Raw genomic sequence first — 25,269 nt, 5'->3', positions numbered from 1 at the left:
AAAAATCCGAGGCAAACCAGTGCAAAACAAAGAACTTCACTGCTCCCTTTGCATCGCGAACCTCCCCACCCCTAGAAGCAGACACTGCTGATTGAGACAGACATTATGGTGTCAGCCGCTCACACTCTCCTCTTCCCCCCTCCTCCTCCTCTCTTTCAGAGCACACCAAATGTTTTCCTACCTGTGACATTGACTTCCACCAAGCCCGACCGGGTACCGATGGCGTTGGAGGCCTCACAGATGTAAGTGCCCGCCACGCTGTAGGAGACAGGCCCTTTAAAGTAGATGGTGTTGTTCTGGATTTCCACGCTCCCGGGCAGAGTCCCGTTTGGCCTAGGGGAAACAAGATCATGGTTGACCCCAGAGATGATACCCAGCAGGGTCGAGCTGTATTGTAGATGTGACCCTGACATCCTGGTCCTACTTGCCCTTGGGCAGGTCCAGAACATGGTGGTGCTGGCTGGAAAATATCCATTCATGTAGTTAGCCTTGAAACCAAACCCCCAGACAGGGCGTTATGGCAGTCAGTAGTCTCCAGAGTGAACAAATTGCATTATGAGAATCAGGTTCTTTACACGGACTGGTTATATTTTTTTCCTTTCTCTGTGACTCCAAGGGAGATTGGACGTATTTAGAGCCCTGTCATCTATGATCTATCATCTATCATCTATTATGCCCATGGCAGAACAGTCAGGTGAGTGTGAAACAAGAATAACGCAAAACTAAGTCTAGAGATACACAGAATAAATGAGCAAAGGCAGATAAAAATTTTAAAAACCCCGTGTGTTAGGAAGACACACATGGCCTGGTTATTCTTAATTACTGAAGCAAAGTAAAGTAATTACTTCTCTTAGGCAATTAAAAATTAGTCAAGTAATTCTATCCCCTCCTCCCAACAAAAATGTGCACATATTGTCAGCAATTTGTAAAAAGCAAAAGGAAATAATGGGAGTATAATTGGGTTTGTGAATAAGTATCTAAATGCACATGTACATATTTTTCATGTCTACCTATACACATAGGAACACACGTATAGCAAACACGTCTTTCTCAGCTACATCAAGGCAATGATCTCAAAGCTGATGGAAGAACAGAATAGCCTAACACTGGTCCTCTGCCTACAGGGCCCTGAACCTACAAAGACACATCTGAAAACTGGGGTGTGGGATGATAAAGAGGCTCTTGCTTCCTCTGACATCTCCTGACTGCTACTCATCACAATGTAAATGAGAGGAGAGGAAAGCAGAGCTCAGTTCAGGAAAGCACAGCTCAGTTCAGGAAAGCACAGCTCAGTTCAGGAAAGCATGGCTCAATACAGAGACAGCCGAGATGCCTCGAGTGCCACAAGGGGCATCTTTGCCTCTAACACTTTCCTGGCAACGTTCTGAGGAACCAAGAGAACCCCCTTGGAGTTTAAGTCAAACTGGCAGGGACAACAGAGGGAGAGAGCTGGGGATGATCACTAGAAAAAAGGCAAGAAAAACAATCCTCTTCAGACCTTTCACTGTGAACAGTTTGATCGGGGAAGGGAAATGTGAGACAATATGCCTAGCTTCTTGCAAAGCCATTTTGAGAGGCTCTTTCTTGATGACAAATGCCAGCTGAAAAGAAGAAAGGATCCATTTGATCTTTTTTTTTTTTTTTTTTAAAAAGCTACATGAGTGCTTATAGGAAAGAAAGAAAAGAGAAGAGAGAACCACATCAGGTTGCATCAGTTCCCAACCGACTCCCCAGACACCCTTCGCTCACTTTTCATTCCCTTTAGTGTGTTCAGCCAAAAGCTGAAACCCTGGAGGACAAGGAATTGCTTCTGTTTCATGTCAGTGGTGTGGGGATGAGTGTTGCAAAGGGGGCTCGGGGCTGATTCCAGGGAAGGGTTTTTCCACACACAAATGATGTACTATTTGTGCCCCTTTAAGGAAGGGAAATCCTGGGTCCTTCTCCAGCTCTGCTACTGAAGCACTTTGTGGTGCTGGGCAAATCATTCACCTTGTCACATCTCAGCTGCTTCACATCACCAGGGCAGAATATTACCCCAGTGAGGTGAGAATGGGAGGTTATCCCGGGTGTCGGGGGTGTCTGGGCCCTGATTGACCAGAGGGTGACAGAGGTTTCTAGAGAGACTTCGTGTCCCTGTCCATATGTGCTGCTGAGAGCAGAAGCGTTGCAGGCACTTACAGCTTCCATTCATAGGTGTGAGCTGGGGGGTTGGCATCAGATTTGCATATCAGCTTCACATCCTTCCGGTTCAGAAACCAGTTGCCATCAAAGCCCTCAATAGTGACTTCTGGCTCATCTGTAGGGGGACAAAAAAAGGTCAAAAAGGAGAGCAAAGAGTTATGGAAAAGGAAGTGGGACAAAATGAAATAGGAGGAGATGAGGGGGAAGGGGTGGGAGAGGGAGAGAGATTGCAAAGTGGGAAAGATGATGGGACAGGGAATGTGAGGGATGGTGAAGGAAGGAGAGAGAGAAGGCGAGGAACAAAGGGACATGGCAGAGGCAGAGAGAAAGAAGGTGTGAAAAAGAGAAAGCATATGATTATTCCAAGGGATCACTTAATTTTCACTCTCCAGAAGAAGAAAGCAGCCTCCTATTTCTTCCCTTCAGAAAAATCCCCCTTTGCCAGACATTATCGCCCACCCCAGGGGCCGCTCTGCAGTCCTGCCGCACTTACACTGCACGTTGAGGGTGATGCTGTCGGTGAAGCGGTCCAGCTGGTAATTCACCACGCACATGAGCTGCTGCCGGTGGGCTTCCCGGCTCGGCACCAGCCGGTACCGGCTGATCACCGTGATCGTGCCGTTGCTGTTCCGGATCTCCTGAAACTCCGCTTCCCCTTTGAGCTTGGTGTCCCAGGTGACAGTGCTGGGGGGCTTCCCATTAGAGGAGGTGCAGGTAGCTACCAAGATCTTTTCTGTCCTGCCAGACTTGGCTATAAGTGGCCGCTTGGTGCCCTCCATCCGATTCGTAGGCTTGGCTGCAGGGAAGTGCAAAAAGGAGAAGGAGAAAAGGGTACACAGGGATGGTTAGAAAAGCAATGCTACCCTCTCTACTACAAGTAGCACCACGGAGCCTGTGACAGACCTTGTGGCGAATCCAGAGCTGCTGCAAATGGCCAGCAACCTACTCTGGGGAAAGAACGGTGGAGGTGCCTTAGATTCAGGGATACATGATGCCAATCCTTTCCAGACACTGTGTTTCAGCCCTATGTTAGGATGAAAGACTGAAACTGGAAAGCACATGAATCACGTAGACCTTGGGTGGCATCTATTCACTCACAACCCCAAGCTCCATGGACAACCTCTACTTGTGCTCAGGATCTCTCTGTTGTCTTTCTCTCTGTTCACTTGACAGCCAGCAGCTCATTACAACTCACCACTCCCTTAGGGAACTGGTCACTGTTATCGCACCTGCATTAAGAGAAAGGGGAACCGAGGCCTGGAAAGAGGAAAAGGCGCTCCTGTGATAGCTCAGTAAACCACCTACCCTGGGTTCCCTGCTCTTCACTTCTTTACAGTCAACTTGAAAGATCATCATAGGTAAAATTTACACCCCAATTTCACCTTTGCCCTGAGGTCCCAGGACACGAGTCTCATGTTTCTCCAGATCTGTTTAACTGGAGGCAATGGTTCACAGTACAGAGCTTGTTCAGGACCTTACCCAGCACAGTGAGGTTCAGTTGACTTTCCCGGTTGCCAGTTGGGAAGGTGGCAAACTCACAGATGTAAACTCCCTCATCCTCCAGCTCTAGCCGAGAGAGCTGAATGGTGCCGTCTTTGAAGGAAGGATTCCGAAAAGTCACCCGCTCTTTGTACGGAGAGAGGATGGAGACGCCCATGGCGGGGTTGTAGATGGCCACATTCTGCTTGGAGCCGTTGGTGGCTTTTTGCCACGTGACCTGCGTGATCTTGACGTTAGGGAGCGGGTTGGTGAAGCTGCAGTGCAGGACCACATCTGTCCCGATGAACCCCGACACTGTGTCATTGACTAAGACAGTCTGAGCTTGCAGCCCTGCAATAAAATAGAAAGACATAAATATATGTGTAATTCTCAGAGAAAAAGAAAGGTTATTGGATATTGGGCCCATGAACCCCTTCATTTATTCCATTTGCTTCTTCCCGGTGTGGCTGATACAAGAACAGTCTATGGCTACAGGCACTCAGTACTTTCTGCAATTACCTGCATCCACCTGCAGCTTCGTTCCTGTTCATAAACACCTTCCTTCCCACCATTATTAATAGTTTTCACACTTCGCTACAACCAGCCCTAATGCTCTGCAGCCAGCCTAGGGCTCATGGTCACCAAAAGGCACAAAGTTGGATCAATAACACTTTCCTTCCTTTTGTCTTCAACTTTGGATGACATTAAATCGGTTATTGTAAATGTACAGAGCATGTGCCTCTGCAGGCATATGAAAGCCCTGATATTTATCAGCATAGCATATCCTAACGTGCTAACACACACTCAGACATCCATTTAATGCGGTTGGAAATGTGTCAGTAATTAAATGAGCTGCAAAGACTCAGCCCTGATTTCAGAGTAGCAATAGTTCCCATGTAAGAACAGATTTACAGCAGAGCCTATCCACCTTGCACAATCTACCTGCATGATCTAGATCATTTTTGTGGCTTTTTAAGCCCATTTAGGAACCTTCCATCTTGATTTTGTGGAGTAAAGATGAAAGGAGCTTTGGAAAAGAGCTATTCGGCCTCAGTTGATTCCCCTCCTGACAGCTGGACAGACTGACCCTGAAATTCATCTTTGGCTGCCACTGTGTCTTTCCCTAATCTGTATGTTTAGAGATAATGCTCTGGCAATTATACAGCTGGTATTTATATGATAAATACAATAGAGAAGCAAGGTGGTAAGAACAAGAAAAGCGGGTTTTGCTCACTGCTTCTGGCTGAATCTGAAACTGGATGTATTCTGGGAGACCGAGAGTAAAGGAAAGAAACGGGTAATAAAAAAAGAAAGATGTACAAAGAGTGAGGAACATGAAAGTGTAATGAAATAGAGGCTGGAGAAAGAGAAAAATGCATAGCACAAGAAACAGGACAGCATCTTCTAACCCAGGGGGACACCTAAACCTCTTCTTTCTCGCTTTCTCCTCCCTCCCGCCAAGCCCGTGACCCGAGGACAAGCCTCGACAGCCCAGCCTGGCCGTGAGACGCCATCAGTTGACCACAGTCATCAGCAGTTCAGACCGAAACTCCGTCTCCAGAGCTTTGTGCGAACCTGCCCCCTTTCCCTGAGCCAAGCACTGTTTGCCCCACACCCCGGCATTGTGGCTGGAGTGTTTTTCAGTGCTTACAGCCACAGCAAAGCACTGGTGCCCTCAAGTGCCTGCATGCATGAAGCCATCGAGTCCTTAGAAAACCAGGGGGATGTTCCTGCTCTGGTAAAGTCACAGCTGGACCGTGTGTCTCCACACCAACCAGAGGTACTGGCGTGCTGGAGAAGGACGTCCAGGGAGCGAGACACGTTGAAACGCTTCTCTGACACCAGCGGGACCGCATGGCCCACAACGGCTTTCCTGATGGAATGAGGGCACCGGGTGCAGAACACGGCTGGGTTTAGATAATGCTATGCTGGGACCTGAAGAAAGAACAGGTGGACGGGGAGGGGGGAGACGTCTCCAACATGCTTTGCAGCATATGCTGCTCCTTGTACCCCGGAGGTGAGAGAGCCTCTTGCAGAATTGCCCACACCTGCGGAGGTGAGCAACAGCTTTGCCAAGCAGTCTGGCTCTGAAGCCTTCAAGCATGTGGGAGCCTGCCGGAGAGCAAAAGCAATCACGTAGCAGAGGCCCTGGGAACAACCTGCCGCCCATCCCACGGCTGCCCGGCCGTAGGTGTGCTCAGCGCTCCTCGCTCTCCCGAGGCTGAAGGGAGAGCGGATGCTCCAGCACCGGTCCCCACCTCTTTGGCGAAGGGGCTGTGCCCCCGAGCAGGGCCTGCCCGGGGCTGGGGCGCTGCCACAGCTGCCTCTGCTCCCACACAAGCTCCCTGACCCCACACAGCCCTCAGCGGTTCCTTTTGAACCAGGCTTTCGACATCCCAATAAAAGAGGCCCCATTCGCAACCGTAGGAAGTCGTGGCTCAGCACCTTCTCGCGGTGCCAGAAAAGAGAGAGATGAGCCGAAAGCCCAGGGGGGAGAGGACGGAAAGCCACGCGCTTCTGCTCAGAGTTGCCCTTGCAGGGCAGCTGGGAGAACAGCCTGGTCTCTCCCCATGAAGATGGGGAACATGGCATGCCAGGCTGAGGGCCACCACTGCCCAAGGATGGGCACCTAAGATGTGCCCCATAAATAAAGATATTGGCAGCCAACCTGGCAGAGAACATGGTATATATCACAAGAGAGAGATCAATCCAACATTTCACTCCATCATTACTATGCCCTTTCTTTATGGTATGATTTCTCTGCAAATTAATGAGTGGCCCTTTTATAAATCAGGTAACTTCTCCTGAGCTTGAGTGTTGTAACGGTTCTCACCTCCACCCTCCCGCCCCGCCATGGGCTCCATGCTCCAGTGCGGACTGTACCTGGACACATATTGGAGAAAGAGCAGACTTTGGTGCTGACCAACCTGACCCTGAGCCAGACTCCAGCACGGACCTGCAGAACCTTCCTCTACCGGCTGCAGGGTCAGACTTTCAGCTTAGGAAAAAGCTGGTGCCAGCTGAGGACTGCTTGCCAACACCTAAATGCTGCCAGTGCTGGGATTCAGGTCCCTACATGTACCAGCTTTAACAAAAACACATTCCAAACTTTCTAGAGGCTCCAGGGCAAAAGAGAAAAAACCAAAAAAAACAAATAAAATAAAATAAAAAACAACCAACCCACAGCAGAAGAAATAACAAAACAAATCAAACAAAAAATACCCCCCTCAAAAAACCCCAAACACTGTGCGGAAACCATGTTTCCTTTCCAGGTGACTGAGTAACTCGTGGCTCTTTTGCAAGACAGGGTCAGCTCTTTATGTTCCACTCCCCAAGGCTCTCATGGGGGTAGCAGCGCACCCGTGGCTCTGCTCCGCACCACAGCAATAGCACCCACACTGTAACAGGAATGATGAAGGAGAACATTGTAAAGGGGTGTTTGCGAGTTGCTGGATCAGTTTCCCATGCTCCCCATCCTAAATCAGAAGCCAGAGGATAAACTAGCTGCTGTCATGCTCTGGGGAGCATTTGTTTGCAAAGTGACTGAGCTGGGCTGGCGGGTCTTCCCTCGCCCCGTTACACACTCAATAATTCATCAGGGCAAATGCATAGATAATTGATGGCAATAAGCGTGCAAGGCCAGGAGAGGAGGAGAAAATAAAATCACTAATCAGCCTCTGGAGAGGCTTGATCATATTAAGCAGGATGTGTGTGTGCATGTGCAGTGCTGAGTGATGTGTGTGGTCGCTATGGCAGAGAAGAGGCTTTGGGATATATCCTGCCATTTGCAGCTCCTGTGCCAGATCTCCCGGTGCCACCAATCCACTCTGCCACCTCCCAGGGGACAGCTGGCACACCAGGAAAGATTAACTGTATAGGCTGAAGCTTGCTGAGTTGCATTTTACTCATTAGTTTTTTGGTGTTATTTTTTTTGTTGAGGACCAAAAGCAATAAAAAAGGCCCAGCTGAGTGCCAGAGATGTGTTGGTGCCAAGACCTCATTAGTGGAGACCTCTGAGATCCTGCTCCTCCACCTTGGCCTCTGAAGTGGTTTGTGTCGATGCCTTTCCCCACGATCCCAAACGCAGATATTTAGTAGGTCGTGCCAGGCCTTGGGGGCACCGTGCAGAACTCGGGGTGCCCTGCGGCACAGGCAGCAGGCTGGGAAGGGAGACCTGGACCCCCTGGGTGTGAGGAGTGCTGGGGAGGGGGCAGACAGTGGCAGCTGGTGGTTCTTGAACCTGGAGACTCTCCTAAAATCTCAGGAGGTGGTGTTACACTGAGGCTCCCACACTTGCAAATCTGGTTCTTGCTCCCCCATATAGAAAGCTCTGGAAATGATCTCCAGGTTCTAGTGAGGTCTGTCACAACAGCCAGCCTCCAATCAATGCCTCTTTGTTAAGAACCATGTGAACTCCACACTGCTTTGCACAACCTTGCCTCTGCTGAGCCTCTCACCGGTTTCCCTCCCTCCTGTTCCTTGATACCCATCTCACCCCAAGGGCATTGAAACAGCCCTTGGCAGAACCGCGATGAGCCACCCTTTGGTGTGGCAATATGATGGCTGATGCAGATGTCAGAGCAATCACTCCTAATAGTCTTTGCATCACTTAGAACTAATCTGAAGTTTGACAGTAGCCAGAGCTTACAAAAGGACAAAACAATGCATCATGCTTCAACCTACAAAAGACTCAGCACAAAGCACCTGATTTTGCACCCTTGCACTGCACCTTGACTGTGGGCAATGATGTCCTGTACGTGGTCCCATGTGCCTCACAGGCAATTCAAACAGAACTTTCCGTGAGGGGAAAAATGGGATGGAACGGGAGCTCAAAACTTTCTGGCTGGTGGCACTTCATTTTTCTTCTGGTATTTCTGAATTCATCTTTCAACCCTTTCCTATTTTTAAGTGGAAATCAAGGTCTGACATACAGCCCTTGTGGGGCAGAATGCAACCATTCTCCAAAAGCCCAAAGGAACACCACAGGTGTGTTAGGCACGGTGGGAAATGGGAAAATAGATCCCAAATCCCAGCAGGGTAACTTCAGGTGGCAAGAACCAAAGGCTTGGGCTGGCACTTGGCCAAGACAGTGGGGTTAATACCTTTCTTCTTGCCAAACAGACTTTGCATTGATTGCCAGGCATTCAAATCGGTACTCGGCTGCTTCTCAAGGAGCACAGCGCCCGCCTCACCCCGCTTAGTCAATGGCTTGCAGCGACTGCAATGCAGGAGTGGTCTCAGTGAGGCTCCAGTGACTCACGGACATGCACTTCCTGACTTTCACTGGAGCTCTGTGTGTCATGCACTCTTTCAGCTCTGCCCCATTTAAGTGTGGAGCTTGAACACCAAAGGGATTAGAAGAGGAAGACTGAGTTTCCAGCACAAGGGGAGAGAGAGCCTTAGAAAGAAAGATGAGAGAGTAAAAGATGTGGCAAGGTTATAGCTCCAGGTGGCATGGCTGCACGTGAAAGCAAAAGGCCAAAGATAACATTGTGATGGGGTGGGGGCACACCAAGGGAAACTGCAAGCCCAAGCGTCCCCCCAGCTGAGAGCTGGGAGCTTCACGGGAGCTGATGGGGACATGGCAGCATGTACAACGGCCCACCTGGCTCCCATCCAAATCCCTCTCGGAAAAGAAAGAAGGGGCTTGGCTTTGGCTTGCAAATGGAAAACACACGGCCCTTAACTCTAGGTCACTGGTTCACATCCAGAACCGGCACACAGTAGCAACAGCAGAGATGTTATTATCTGAGGACCAGTCGATGGCTTATATTGAGTGAAGCCTCTAGCCAGCCCTTGATTTGCTCTCTGCTGGGACAGGACAGTGGAGATGCCATTGGGATAAAGCAGGGTTGCCCTCTCCTGCCTTCCTCTTTGGACAAATGGAGCCTCAGGATACACTTGAATGAAAGACCTTTCCCAAAGGGCCTGATCCATTGAGGCCCTGCTTGTTCTCTCTTAATATTTGGGAAGTCTGTTCATTGAGCCACCACTGGGATTCACGCGAAGGCCCCAGCCAAGACCAAGGCCACGTTTGTCCTAGGTGTTCTTCATAGAAATTAGGTGAAATAAAAGCAGACGCCAGGTGAGATCAGCCACAGATCAAACAGACAGTGACAAGCAGGGATGAACACCAGACTAGACAACTCGTTCTTGCTGTCTGTGCTTCAGCCTTGCAAATAGCCCCAGCTGAGGACAACCTTCCAGCTCTATAGGAAAAGGGCTGCAAACCAGAGGAGTGGGAAGGGAATGACCACGTCTGCCTTTGCTCCCGGCTTTCACTCTTTGCTGTGCCTCTCCTGGCTTTCACACAGCCTCTTTGCCTCACCCCCCAAGTCAAGGGGAGGGGAACATGCCCCATGGCAAGAGCAGCAAGGCTGGCAGAGCAGGGCTCCTGCTGAAAGAGCTGACGCAGCACTGGGAAAGGCCTTCCTGCTATAAAGCTCTGAAACCCCAAGCTCAGCAACAAAGCACAAAGGCTCCTCAGTCACCACGAGGAGCCGGCTCCTGCTGCCCGCCCTGCCCCGCAACCATGTCAGCTAATCCTCCAGCAGGGCCGCCGGTTCCCACACAGCTGAACAGACCCAGGCTGCCCTTCGCCTCGCCCGACGTGCGTGGCTCAGCGCTTGGCCCACTTTCCCGCAGCGCGGCCTGGCCCTCCGGGTCTTTTGGACTGGACTTCACTCCAGCTCTGTTCCCACTGTGCGCTCTTACCCGTACCTGTCCGGTGCCTGCCTTCAGAAGACTTTACCCTGTGGCCTCATGCAATTTATTATAGCTAAGTCACATCTCCCTTCTGCCACTGCCATCTCCCTCCCTAAGGTGGGAGAGGGCTGCCCCTCTACCTGGTCTACAATGCTTCTTTGACTTGCTCTTCCTCCATTTTAGCCTCCGTTTTCCCACCCTTCTTGTGTCTCTCTGACACCACCACCACACTCCAGGCTGCTCACTCGCCTCTTCTCATCCCTACCCACCAGCTCCTGTGGAGGGGCACCAGTGGATATGTCCAGGATCTCAAGTCTACACTAGGAAAAGCAGGCAGCTGGCCAGGGTCAACGAAGGAGAACAGATCAAAGTGCCTTCTCTGAAGAATCATCTCTTTGGCGGACGGCCAGGAAAAAGCCAGGGTCTCTCACTTACCAAAACTCTGCCCCATAAACAAGAGGGAAGACTGAGAAAGGGGATCACATGCAGAGCCAATGCTTATTTGGTGGTTGGGTGGGGAAGCAAGGGCAGAAAAGAACAGTACAGCTGGAAGAACAAGTGTGGAGGAGGGGAAAGCTGGAGAATTGAGAAGAGGGAAGCTAATTAAGCTGAGACTGTCCTGAGACCTTATCTTGATGGGCTTAGTCCCCAAATGTATATGAGCATTTTCTCTGCCTTTGCTTCTTTCTTGGGCTTCTGCATTGCCTTGGATGTTGTTCAAGGAGCCTTGGTCCAGAGCTAAATGTTCTCACTATTCGAGCTCTCCAGGTGCTAAGGAGGAGGGATTTAATGAAGAGCTGTGAAGAGAGGATCAAGATAGTAACCCATAGAGAGTCTCATTTCCGAAATGAACTCGAGACTGAAGAGACTCAACAAAAATACCAAAAATAAACTTGACGGCACAGAAAGAGCGAACACATCAGATCCTTCTTTCCCTCCCCGGGCTGACAGCTCAGAGTGGGAGCAGGAAACGGGAGCTCTCAGGGCTCGGCCGGGATGACTCACTCGCCTCCACAATGGGAACGGGACAAAGCCGAAACTCTGCTGACTCAGGCGTGACTTCAGCGCCGGGTTAATGGCTGGCAGCCCTCATGTCGCTGCCCCCACCAGCCTCGCCGCTCCAATCTTCCCTGCCCTCAATAAAATCTTTTATCAAAGGGGTAGATACCAGGTCACAGGAAATTACCAAAGGATACAAACTCTCTGGTCTTCTGTCCAAGATACGGTGAAAACGCGCCCCTGCCAAACCATGCTGGTATTGGCCAGGCCTGTAATTTTTCAAAACTCCTACTTTCCTATAGTTTAAATGCATGCTAACCAATCACAGCTTCTTACTGTGGTCTTCTTTCCTCTTGTCTTTGCTCCCATTATCCTTTGGGTATATGAAACATTCCTGATATTTCACTATCTCCTTGAGTTAAAGAGAAACATTTTCTACTGTTGCGAGCAGGAATGCCATGCTCTGTTCTACTGTGATTCCTTTGAAGATAGAAAGAATACATTATTTTTTTGTGACCAGAAAAAATGATGTATGTTTTGGTGGCTCATGAGCCATCAGTCGACAACTATGAAAAATCTTTGCAAACAACATGAATGCAAACACGGCACCCAAGAGATGCGACGGACAGACACCCTGTGCTGGCTGACGGCCGCTGATTCCTCCCATAATGTGTTTTGCCTTGCCCTAGAGATATTCCTTCAGGAAAGTGGAAGAGACCCAGACCTCCTAATTTCGCCTGGGTTGTTTAAGGATTCCTGCCCATAAACAACGGGCTGTAAAGAACAGTGTGTACATATAAACAAAAACTCAGTGCCCTGCCTGATTTCCAGCCTGCTTCTGCTCACCCTTCTTATCATCAAGTCCCTGTGCGGGGAACTGATTTTACAAATCACACCTCTTCCCAGATTAATGACCTCCACGGTGCAGTGACAGACACCAGGCTTCAGTCCTACGTGGGTTCCATCTGTAGGAATAAGTCTCCATATTTATAGAAAGCTTTGCATCTTCAAAAGGCTTTTCAAACAGTAACTAATTAATCCTCCAACACTCTGAGAGGCAGGGAAGTATTATTACCCCTACTTTCAGGGATGGGAAAATCAGAGGTGCTGAATGACAAAGAGATGTGCCCAAGGCCACCAAGGCAATCACACCTGAATGGCTTGGTTTAGATGTGGGTATCTGCATATTATGGTGACGATTCTCACCTATGGAAGCGTTTGTGGTAAGGCCTCGCAGCCTCACCCAGCACTCATGCAAATAGAAAAGGTCACCCTCATTTTTATGGCTGCGGAAACTGAGGCACAGGGAGATGAAGTGGAAAATTTATTCTATTGTCAGAGCCTGGAAGCAAACTTAAACTTCATCCACACCAACAGCTAGACTAAAGGTTCTCAAAATGTGGCTCACGTTCTTCTCAACAACGAGTAAACTGGCCGTGACCATATCTATGACATTTCGCGTTAAGAACATGCCAGAAATGATGAGAAACATTGAGGCTGATGGTGAGCGTCCTGTTCAAGCGCCGAGCAAAGCCAGCTCCACAGTTCCATTCCCCACCGCCCTGAGGAACCGACGTGCACTCCGGGTTTGCTTCACCTCTCCCGATTGCCAGATCGGTGGCTGCTGTGATGGTCCCAGCCTGGGTTTGGAACTGGCATGGCCCGCTACAGCTCAGCGGCAATGCCACCTCAGCCAGGAGAGAGAGCTCAGAGGGCAGATTTGGGTGCGTGGGAGCCCCTTTGACTCCAGACCTCACGGCAGCTGGTGGGGTTGAGCGGAGGGCAGCGGGCAGAGGGATGGGCTCCACGCTGGATGGATGCAGCCCCCTTATCTATGAAGGTTACAGCCTCCACCCAGGCTGTCGCAGGAGTGATTGCTGAGCTTCCAAACTGCACAGGTGGGGGCTTAGAGGAGCCTGCTGAGCTTGCAAGACCCAGGACTGTAAACACGCGACAAGACCACCCATTACAAGCAGCCTGTGCTGGCCCCAATCGTGAAGGAGGCGACGAGTGAGGGTCAGAGCTTGGCGGGGAGGCCTCCCACGGGGGTCACGCTCCTTGCCGTGTGCTGTGGTGCACGGTTCTGGGATGCATTGCATTTCTGGAGATGGCAAGAGAGACCAACAGAGTTATATCCCCTTTAACCTGCCCGGAAAGGTGAGGGCAGCCAGCGAGGGCTCGGACAGCGTTTAGCCCAGAGCAGAGAGAGGGCAAGTCAGGAGGAGCAGGAGTTCAAAGGGATTTCTGCAGAAAGAAGATGGTTTGTCCTGTTTACAAAATAGAGACCAAGTTGCATTTCCCTTGGACATCCCTCAACGGGAGCAAGGCTTGCTCTTTCTGCTGGGGCACACGGGGGTAACTGGGGTGGACTTATCACCTTTGTGTATTCAGTGACTGTAGCACGACGGGGAGGCAAGCAAACTCCCAAGAAGAGAAACTAAGGCTTTCTCCAAGCTTTATTTTCCCCTCGTCAAACAAGGAGGCTTTGTGCTTCCAGGTAGCCCCAGGGAGGAGCCGAGTTATGATATAACACGCGGGGGAATTCGCTGACGAATGTCACTCAGGAGGTGGAATGACACGCTGTGCTGAGTGACTCCTCAGGCATCTTATGGCCAGGTACAAAGATGTCCCTCCACAGGCATCCCAGGAGGCGTTCCAGCCATGGAGCCTGATGGATGCAGGGGCAGGCACCTACACTGGGTTGCTGCTATTTGAGCTGTTTTCTGGGACCTCTCTCAGCATGTTTCACTTTTTTTCAAGAGTCTGGGGATGCCTGAGCAGAAAGAACTGGCATTATCAACTGTGCCAGCAGCTGCGGGTAGCTACAATGCCTGAATCCATATGGCAAGCTTGAATCACCTATTTGCTCTAAATCTAACTGTTCCTGAAGTCTAGATTCATGACGACAAGCCAGAACCAAAAAGCAATCAGTTCCCCATAAAGATCTATTAACAGTCAACAGGGTGGAGCAAGCCAAGAGTCAGCATCCCATTTCCAGCCTCTTGCTGAAGAAACCAGGTCCAAAGACTGAGGGTTAGACAGCTCAGAGAGCATTCATTGACATTTTTCATTGACTTTTGTTGAAACTGCACCAGCACTAGGCTCCCTTTTTCCTTCTTACGTAATAACAAGCCGTGTTCAAAGGCTGGGGCTGTGGAAGGAGCAGCGGGACGCCCAGCAGGGCAGATCTATGTTCCGCTGTGCAACCGGGAGAGCTCAGTGAGTCACGCTGGTCTTCAAAGAGCAGGAGGTCAACTGCTCTCTCGGGAACCCTGTGTGCTGCATCCCAGCTGAGACCGGGGACTGACACAGCGGCCACAAAAATGGAAAGCATGTGGCAAATGAAAAACTACAGCTAGTGGAAAATCTTCCAACACGGCATGTTTTTCTGATGGGAAGTGCCATTTAGCCCAAGCCAAAACTATCCACTGGAACGTGCTGATTTTGACAAAATACGATTTAAAAGCCTTTTGATAAGGTTGAAATGGTCTGTGCTAACCTTGGAAGCGAATGTTTCCTTTTTTTGTGGCTTTAGTTTTTCCCACTTAAAAAAAAAACGGGGGGGGGGCATCTCAATTTAAGACTTATCAGTTCTTTTGTAGAACAACTTCTTCTGAACTCCCATTTCTTTCCAGTGGCATATTGTAAAACGCTGACCAGAACTGCAACCAGAATGAAATGCTTTGGTTGTAACGCAATAGGACATTTCAGATTAAGCCAGGCCAAGGTTTCCTTCTGAAATTTCATTTCTGTGGAAATTTTCAAACGCCAGCTCGTTTCAAAGCAGAAGGAAAACTCATTCTGCAACGCCCAACGGCCCCACTTGCGAGCCCATTCTGTGCTTTAGTCATCTCTGCAGCCGACCTTCCCAACAGTGAGGACACAGCACCTCCCGCCTGCCTCTGAATCTCCCCACCTTCATTCCCCAGCCCACCCTGAGCTCCCGTCCATCTGGATTCATTCTGCAGGAGTCTCATCCCACCCATCCCCATGTCAGGAGGTCTCTGGGCGCTCCAGCCGACCCGCAGAGCCCTGTGCTGTACCCCGGGACAGGACCGCGCCAGCGCCGGATCCTCTGGACTCCCTGTCTCTTCCTCCTTCCCGACAGACGGGTTTGCTCCCACCCTCCACCTGCCTGCTGTGCCCACCTCCTCCTCCGTCTGTTTGCTCTTCCCACTCGCTAACAACTACATGGGAGGCTATTTAAGAGAACGCGTGTTCTTTTCAGATTGGGGGGGGAAAATAAAAGGGAGAGAGAACGCAAAACAGACTATTGCATTATTTTAGCAGCCACAACAATATTGCAGAATGTCGTACGTCTTTGAAGACCCCAAAATAAGTCAGTTGGCTCCCCCAGAGGGAGAAAAAACAAATAAAGGGTCCTTCAGTTTACCAGCAGAACTTTTCTATTTTCCCCTTGGAAAGCTGAAAACAACTGGGCAAGATATCTCAGCACTTGGCTGTACAGTCCGGAGGCCAAGTGTTTGGCCACTGCGCGCAGCAGCTGCGCTCCAGCACAATGGGGAGCGGCGCCCCAATGTCAGCCAGCACCCCCAACCTCCCTCGCAGCACTACCCCACCACTTCACACAGCAAGAACGGGTGCTCCCCAATACCACGGCACCCCGTCCCCTCTCAGAGAAGCGGCTGAGGATGGGGAAAATGGCTCTGGAGCCAAAACATGGGTGGCAGAAGCAGGGAGATGTAGCTCAGATATGATAGACTTTCTTGACGACCTTCCACGCCAGGTCCCGCAGCAGCTGACGATCATCACACAAGCAAGGGAGCTGCGCAGAGTGAATCCGTAGGAGACAAGAACACCTCCCCTGGCTCCCGATGCTCCGCAGGAGGACAGGACAGGCCTGGCCAGGGCGCCCCTTGGTGCTTCACCACCCGTGGGCATGGCAGCTGGGTCTGAACGGCTCACGAGGCGCGCAGCAGCTCGAGCGTAACCCCTGCTCTAGAGCAGACATTGCTCCAGCTAACAGCTGTTAGGAAACATCTTTGCTGGTTGCTTAGGTACCAAGGTGACGGATATAACACAGCTGGATGCTTGACTACCTAAGAAGATGGATGGAAGGATATAAATAGCTCACAGAAAGGGAGAAGAGGACAAAAAGTCCCATCTCCAATTTTGTAAAAAATGACCAGAATAGCAGTGGAGAAAGACTTCCAGAAATAAAATAACCAGATGGGTATTGAATGAATGTAAATGAAGGGAAAAAAAAGAAATCAGGAAGAATATTAAAGGGAACTTCTTAATTTGACTGAACTGTAATTTTCCCATCTTGGAAAGAGAGTTAATGTCATCTGGATGCCACCAGCGGCTACTACCAGTAAGGTACACAGATATTTCAGTGTGGCGAGTAAAAGGGTAGGCAGTGGAAAAGATAAGTATATAGATAAATGTCATTAACTCCTATTAGTGTGGAGGTCAGAGAGTTCAAAGGGTCGAACTTCAGCTAAGGGTAAAGGTCTCAGGGGCTGTCTGGTAACAGGCTTGTATATAAAACCTCTGAGAGGAGGCAAAGGTGGGCAGAAAGAGGCACCACTTGTAAGGCACGTTGTCACCGTGTGTGAACACAGAGCAGAGCAGGACATGTCTTCTGTCAGAGCACAGCGTCATGCAGAAATAGATTAAATTGCCCACTAAAAGTAAGCTTGGGCTCTAGAAAATGGTATAGCCAATCTGGTAAAGGACTCTACTTATGCTAAGCAGCCTGGTTGATGTAAGCAAGGGCAGTATGCCCATGAGTTGGATGAAATGAAAGAATCATTCATTAAACCAAGAGCTTAGTTTCTTTCTAGCTCTGAAAAGGCACCAGACTTGAGAATCTCCGGTTTCTGATGCTGTCACAGCACCAAATCTGTGACAGTCATAGGGAATAGACTTTTGGGCTTGAACCCTCAACAGATCAATAGTGTGGCAAGCAGATCAGTCCGATCACCCATTCAAGAATACAAAGGTGATGGGTTCTGCATCTGAAATCACCCTCTGCTCAGACCCCACAAAACACACGGGCAGTAAGACAGAGGAAACAGCACACAAGAGGACAAGAATGATGTGCCCCAAAGGGAAACGAAGAGACTTCATTTAGGGGAGAGACACATTTTCCTCAGGACAGATCCCATCAGAGAGAAATAACACCCCTGAAATGGAAAACAACTACCTCTTTGCAGGTAACCTGAAAGGACAGCCCAATCTCATCCCCAGGGCTGCTTCCAACCCTGTAGGCTACACAAGCTCAACAAGCACAAAGGGAATGACTGGGGTTTTTTGCTGCGATCTCCTCAAGCAAAGGGCTCAGACAGGGAAGCACCGGGAAGCCCAAGAGGAAGTTTACAGTTGTCTTCAGAAAAGTGAACGTGGCCTTTTCTCTCAGAGCTTCCGTATCCCTCAGGAAAGCTTAACAGCTTATATGCAAGTCTGAACAGGACCCTTTGGGAGTCTGAACCTCAAACCTGACAACTCGCTGGCACAGTGTGAGTCTAAAGTAATTGCATTGTTTGCGCTGGGAATACTCCAGATACACTTGGCACAACTGAGAAATAGTCTCCAAGTTCTCCCATTGTTGGATTGGATCTACAAACCCTCTGCTCTTTCACATCCCTAGGATCTGGTTTTTCTCTTCTTTCGTGCCCTCTTTCTTTCCATTGTCTTGATCCCAGAAAAAAAAAAAGTATTTGAGTTTCTGCCCTCTCTCTCTGTGTAATGAAATCCTTGTATCCTTCAACATGCCTTGCAGTTAAGGGGTTCTCTGGAGCAGACAATGAGGTAAGGGTCCCGTGGGCGTACAGACCAGTTATCTGCAAGCAGCTGTTCGGGCTGCCAGGTTAAGCCGTTTTAATTACCTGGAAGCAGAGCACCAGCCAAAGAATGGTCAATGTGTAAAGCAAGCCCTGCTGTCCCAGCGGGGCTGGGATGTCTCAGGAAGGCTGCCTGCTGATCTTCTGCTAGATTAAATTCTTCTGTGAGAGCTGGCCTACAGTTTTATGGCAACGGGGATCACTTGTTTCCCGCACCCTAGAGTCCGTTGTTTGGTTTGCGGCAGCGCCTGTGATCCCAGAGCAGTGCAGCTGCAAACCTCCCATCTGGATTACAACACTCCCCGCGAAATCCCAGGAGCCGTTACTCCAGCAGGGTCTGGAGTTACTGCTTTTCCATTCCTACCATTGCAGGGAGGCAGATCCCACTTTATCAGAGCCCTAGAGCTTCAGAAGACCAGCCTGTCTTCCAGGATGTGTCATCCCCAGAAGCAGCCATTGCTGGGCCAGAGGCAGTAGACTTGGGGTTTAGCACAATAACCCCACAAAACTGATACACAGCTTGCTAAGAGTGGGATTTTTGCCTTTCCAAAGGACAATCAGAGAGAAAAAAAAAAAAGGCACGTCCTGATCTTCCCAACCTGTTTCTATTAGTTGTTTTCTTGCAGTTCAAAGGATTCAGTCAGCTGATCGGAGCCAGCCCAGCGAGAGCCGGAGCCGGCGGGGTTCAGCAGACCACGAGGTTCAGCCGAGATTAGGAAGCTCAGAGGGAAACGTACAGGGACAGCCTGATTCCCGGCGGGTCCCGATCGCCAAAGCCCCGGCAGCCATTGCGAGAGAGCGGCTGACGTGGCGGGGGGCGTTCCCACGGTGACGGCGGGAGGTTTAAAAGCGGCTGAAACTCGATACTAGCATTCAGTCAGCTGATCGGAGCCAGCCCAGCGAGAGCCGGAGCCGGCGGGGTTCAGCAGACCACGAGGTTCAGCCGAGATTAGGAAGCTCAGAGGGAAACGTACAGGGACAGCCTGATTCCCGGCGGGTCCCGATCGCCAAAGCCCCGGCAGCCATTGCGAGAGAGCGGCTGACGTGGCGGGGGGCGTTCCCACGGTGACGGCGGGAGGTTTAAAAGCGGCTGAAACTCGATACTAGCATTCAGTCAGCTGATCGGAGCCAGCCCAGCGAGAGCCGGAGCCGGCGGGGTTCAGCAGACCACGAGGTTCAGCCGAGATTAGGAAGCTCAGAGGGAAACGTACAGGGACAGCGCGATTCCCGGCGGGTCCCGATCGCCAAAGCCCCGGCAGCCATTGCGAGAGAGCGGCTGACGTGGCGGGGGGCGTTCCCACGGTGACGGCGGGAGGTTTAAAAGCGGCTGAAACTCGATACTAGCATTCAGTCAGCTGATCGGAGCCAGCCCAGCGAGAGCCGGAGCCGGCGGGGTTCAGCAGACCACGAGGTTCAGCCGAGATTAGGAAGCTCAGAGGGAAACGTACAGGGACAGCGCGATTCCCGGCGGGTCCCGATCGCCAAAGCCCCGGCAGCCATTGCGAGAGAGCGGCTGACGTGGCGGGGGGCGTTCCCACGGTGACGGCGACCACACCCCTTCCCCTTACCTTGAAAAAGCCTTTGGGAGGGCAGCGACTAGTCGCTGCCCACCTGGTGTAGGGAGGAGCAACCAGCTTGTGTAGCGGGTGAGTCCCACCCACACTGTGCTGTAGCAGCGGGTGTGGTAGCTCGTGCAGCAGGGTGCAGAGAGCACTTGTTGCTTGTCAGCCCTTCTAGCTTACTGCCAGCGCCCCAGACTGCTGACAACCATGGTCGCCTCCAGAAGGAGAGCTTGCCTCAAACAGACTGTGGCTACACAGACTGAGGCTCTGTCCCGAACGGTGGCTGTTCAGGTCTCCGGCTGCAGAGAGTGCCAGAGCCTGCTGCTGCCGGGGCAGGGAGGCCAGCACTCCACCTGTGTCAGGTGTGAGCAGGTGCAAGATCTGCTCGACATGGTCGTCAAACTTAAGGAGGAGGTTGAGACGCTGAGGACCATCAGGGAGTGCGAAAGGGAGATCGACTGGTGGAGTAACACCCTGACGTGCCAGTCGGAAAGGCCCCAGGGAGGTACCCCCCAAAAGGAGATGGACCTCCTGCCCTCTCGGACAGAGGCAGAAGTCCTGAGACGGCCCCACCCTTGTTGCTCTCGGGCAGAGGTAGGGGACCGAAAGGACGACAAGGGTTGGAAGCGTATTCCGGTTCGGCGTCGCGGGCAGCCCCCCTCCCTGCCTGCTTTGCCTCCCCAGGTGCCCCTCCGTAATAGGTTTGAGGCCCTGGATCTTGAAGAAGAGGTAGGTGAGGAGGTGGTGCCAAGCCTACAAGCCAACAAGCCTACAAGATCACGTAGGAAGAGGCAGTCGACCTCACAACTTAAGACTGCCTCTGATAAGAAAGAAAGAAGGGTGATTGTAATAGGAAACTCCCTTCTGAAAGGAACAGAGGGCCCAATATGCAGAGTTGACCCTCATCTTAGGGAAGTTTGTAGTCTCCCTGGAGCCCGGATCAAGGACATCGCTAGAGAGCTCCCCAAACTGGTGCACCCGACGGACTACTACCCGCTGCTGGTCTTCCACACAGATGGGGAGGAAGCTGCTTCCCGTAGTCTGAGGGGGATGAAGAATGATTTCAAGGTCTTGGGAAGGATGGTGAAAGACTCAGGGGCTCAAGTGATCTTCTCTTCACTCCTTCCATCTTCAAGTGATGATGTGGGATGGAATAGGAAAATTCACTCTCTAAATGGTTGGCTCCAAGACTGGTGCTACAGGCAGGGCTTTGGATTTTTTGATAATGGTTGGTTTTATAAGACACCAGTCCGGACACTGTCACGTGGGAAAGGTTTATCTCGTAGGGGCAAAAGGATGCTGGGGCAGGAATTAGCTGGGCTCATTTGGAGAGCTTTAAACTAGGCTCGAAGGGGGATGGGGTTGTAGCTGGGCTTGTCCCAGTGGGGCTGCAATCTAAAACTGATGAGGACCGGGTGGCCTCCTATGCCCCTAGGGAGAAACTGGTGTGCTCTGCTCGCTCCCTGAAATGCCTGTATACCAATGCGCGCAGCATGGGGAATAAGCAGGAGGAGCTAGAATCCTATGTTCGGTCAGGAGATTATGATCTGGTGGCAATTACAGAAACATGGTGGGACAGTTCACATGACTGGAATGTGGTCATGGATGGCTATGCCCTTTTCAGGAAAGACAGGCCAGCCAGGCGTGGTGGTGGAGTTGCTCTCTATGTGAGACAGCAACTACAATGTACTAAATTCTGCCCAGGAGCGGATGACGAGCGAGTTGAGAGTGTATGGATCAGGATCAAGGGGCAGGCTGGCAGGGCTGACACTGTTGTGGGTGTCTGCTACAGGCCGCCAGATCAGGCTGAGGAAGTTGATGAGGCCTTCTATGGGCAGCTGAGAGTGGCCTCACAGTCACAGGCCATGGTTGTTGTGGGTGATTTTAACTTCCCTGATGTTTGCTGGAAGGACCATTCAGCCAGCCAGCCACAGTCCAGGAGGTTCCTCCAGTGCATTGATGATAACTTCCTCATGCAGATGGTGGAGGAGCCGACTAGGAGAGGTGCACTGCTGGATCTCATCCTCACTAACAAGGAGGGTCTGGTCGAAGCAGTAAAGGTTGAGGGCTGCCTGGGTTGCAGTGACCACGAGATGGTGGAGTTCAGCATCTCATGTGGCAGGAACAGAATAGCAAGTAGAATTGCAACCCTGGACTTCAGCAGGGCTAACTTTGGCCTTTTCAAGCAATTGCTGGGGGAAATCCCATGGGCAAGACTGCTTGAAGGAAAAGGGGCCCAAGATAGCTGGGTGGCATTCAGAGATTGCTTCTTCCACGCTCAGGATCAGAGCATCCCCACACGTAGGAAGTCAAGGAAGGGAGCCAGGAGGCCTGCGTGGTTGAATAGGGAGCTGTTGGGTATGCTCAAGCAGAAGAGGAGAGTTTACAGGTCATGGAAGCAGGGGCTGGCCACTTGGGAGGAATATAAGGCTGCTGTTAGAGGATATAGGAAGGCAGCTAGGATAGCCAAGGCCTCCTTAGAATTACAGCTGGCGAGAGGGGTCAAGGACAGCAAAAAGAACTTTTTCAAATACATAGCAGATAAAACTAACACCAGAGGCAATGTAGGCCCACTGATGAATGGGGTGGGTGCCCTGGTGGCAGAAGATACAGAGAAGGCAGAATTACTGAATGCCTTCTTTGTCTCTGTCTACTCTGCCGGAGGCTGTCCTGGGGAGCCCTGTACCCCTGAGACCCCGGATGAAGCCAGGTCAATGGAGGAGTTTGCTTTAGTCGATGAGGACTGGGTTAGGGAGCAATTAAATAGTCTGGACATTCATAAATCCATGGGTCCAGATGGGATGCATCCGCGGGTGCTGAGGGAGCTGGCTGAAGTCATTGCTGGACCGCTCTCCATCATCTTTGCCAAGTCTTGGGAAACGGGAGAGGTGCCCGAGGATTGGAGGAAAGCAAATGTCACTCCAGTCTTCAAAAAGGGCAAGAAGGAGGACCCGGGTAATTATAGACCGGTCAGCCTCACCTCTGTCCCTGGGAAAGTAATGGAACAGCTTGTCCTTGGTGCCATCTCAAGGCATATCAAGGATAAGAGGGTTATTAGGGGCAGTCAGCATGGCTTTACCAAGGGTAGGTCATGCTTGACCAACCTCATAGCCTTTTATGAGAATGTAACAAGGTGGATGGATGGTGGCAGAGCGGTGGATGTTGTCTACCTTGACTTCAGTAAAGCCTTTGACACAGTCTCCCACAGCATCCTCACAGCTAAGTTGAGGAGGTGTGGTCTAGACAATAGAGTAGTGAGGTGGGTTGCAAACTGGCTTAGGGAGAGAAGCCAGAGAGTGGTAGTCAATGGTGCGGAGTCTAGTTGGAGGCCAGTATCTAGTGGAGTGCCCCAAGGGTCAGTGCTGGGGCCAATATTATTCAATATATTCATTAACGACTTGGACGAGGGAATTGAGTGTACTATCAGCAAGTTTGCTGATGACACCAAGCTAGGAGGAGTGGCTGACACGCCGGAGGGCTGTGCTGCCATCCAGCGGGACCTGGACAGGCTGGAGAGCTGGGCAGGGAATAACCTGATGAAATTTAACAAGGACAAGTGTAGAGTCCTGCATCTGGGCAGGAACAACCCCAGGTTCCAGTATAGGTTGGGAGATTACATATTAGAGAGCAGTGTAGGGGAAAGGGACCTGGGGGTCCTGGTGGACAACAGGATGACCATGAGCCAGCACTGTGCCCTTGTGGCCAGGAAGGCCAATGGCATCCTGGGGTGTATTAGAAGGGGGGTGGTTAGTAGATCGAGAGAGGTCCTCCTTCCCCTCTACTCTGCCCTGGTGAGACCACATCTGGAATATTGTGTCCAGTTCTGGGCCCCTCAGTTCAAGAAGGACAGGGAACTGCTGGAGAGGGTCCAGCGTAGGGCAACGAAGATGATTAAGGGAGTGGAGCACCTCCCTTATGAAGAAAGGCTGAGGGAGCTGGGTCTCTTTAGTTTGGAGAAGAGGAGACTAAGGGGGGACCTTATTAATGTTTATAAATATATAAAGGGTGAGTGCCATGAGGATGGAGCCAGACTCTTCTCAGTGGCAAACAATGATAAGACAAGGGGTAATGGGATCAAGCTGGAACACAAGAGGTTCCACTTAAATTTGAGAAGAAACTTCTTCTCAGTGAGGGTGACAGAGCACTGGAACAGGCTGCCCAGGGAGGTTGTGGAGTCTCCTTCTCTGGAGACGTTCAAAACCCGCCTGGACATGTTCCTGTGCGACCTCACCTAGGTGTTCCTGCTCCAGCAGGGGGATTGGACTAGATGATCTTTTGAGGTCCCTTCCAATCCCAAACATACTGTGATACTGTGATACTGTGATTCTGATCACCTTTATGCCTCCTGGCTGCCTCTGCAGTCTCAGTTCAGGTTGGCACCCGCTGTGGAAGGTTTTGAACAGCTGTTCTCATACACACTGTCCTCAAGTAAACTGCTGCCAGGCCAAACACCCTCACCATGGCTCAGCCGAGGGCTGCACGGGAACGTGGGGCTGAGCTGCGCACGGGCCGTGCTGTTGTGATCCCATCTCGCCCACTCGGCAGGTCGCTTGCATCCCTGTGCTCCATCTGCCTGTCTGAGTCCGTCCATCCCCAATCCACCTAGCCCGACCCAACTCCCAGTAGTTCCCCATGGCTTCTGCTCCCCTCATATCCCTGCCGTCATCTTCCTCACATGCCCACAGCATCCCCACGTGAAAGAAAATGGTGTTTGGGTGTGTTTATATGCGGGCAGAGGGAAGGGAAGGAACAGATCTTTCCCAAGAGACTAAGGTGGGAGCCGCTAGCGAACAGGAGCTCTTCTCAACGTCGGGATGGCCACTTGCCTGCTAGCTGGGTTGCCCTGGCCCTGTGTGAAGTCACCTGAGGCTACGGCAGTATTTCCCATCAGAAGCTCAAATAGCCTGCATGTGGCAAGCTGTGCTGTGCCTCCATCGAAACTCCTGCAAACGCCTTGACTTCTCTCTCTGCTTTTCCCCTGCCCCTTCCCAAGCACTCTGCAGGGCAGCTCAAGCCCTGCCGATCCAGGGAGTTCAGCGGTGTCCCCGGGGTAGACCTGTCCCCCCCAGGCGGCAATGGCTCTGCAGCACAGACCCCGCACGGAGCTGCTCTGCTGAGGAGCGTGCTGCCCTGGCTCCCTGCTGCCTCCCTCCTCTCTCCACATTTGCAGGCACCAGGAGAGCCACAGCTTGGTCCCACGGGACTCGAGATCTCCAGCATGCTCCTGCTTCCCTTGCCCTGCCGTGTGGGAAGCCGCACCCTGACCTCTTCGAGCTCCGACTTGCCTTTCCAAATTCGACAGGTTATGGGCAGGACATGCTGGGGCCTGCCGCCTCCTCCCCATCCCTTTGAACACAGACACGTAGGCAGCGAGGCACGCTGAACGCAGCTGCACACCACAGGATACAGCCCTCAGACTTTCGTGGGGAAAAACCACAAATCCGTGAGTCACCTGGATTCAGCAGAGACAGAGCCAGCAAATGTTCCTGTTCTCTTCCCTTTCTCAGGGGGGCAGACACGCTCCAAAGACACCCTGC

General features: G+C 51.4%; 1 protein-coding gene across 3 annotated transcripts in view; it reads right to left on the bottom strand.

The window, feature by feature from the left end:
* Window positions 1-25,269, bottom strand: part of NECTIN1 (nectin cell adhesion molecule 1) — a 95,785-nt gene that overhangs the window by 44,785 nt on the left and 25,731 nt on the right. For all 3 annotated transcript variants that reach the window (XM_082070560.1, XM_082070562.1, XM_082070561.1), the window contains exons 2-5: window positions 3,661-4,011; window positions 2,675-2,977; window positions 2,179-2,296; window positions 182-333 (exon numbers count right to left, since the gene is read on the bottom strand). In XM_082070560.1, coding sequence (XP_081926686.1) covers window positions 182-333; window positions 2,179-2,296; window positions 2,675-2,977; window positions 3,661-4,011 — 924 coding nt within the window. The remainder of the gene's footprint in view (window positions 1-181; window positions 334-2,178; window positions 2,297-2,674; window positions 2,978-3,660; window positions 4,012-25,269) is intronic.

Source organism: Streptopelia decaocto (genome assembly GCF_964273445.1).
Source record: "Streptopelia decaocto genome assembly, chromosome: 21".
NCBI lineage: Eukaryota > Metazoa > Chordata > Aves > Columbiformes > Columbidae > Streptopelia > Streptopelia decaocto.
The sequence above is the reverse complement of the archived record's forward strand: the minus strand, read 5'-3'. Positions and strand labels throughout refer to the sequence as shown.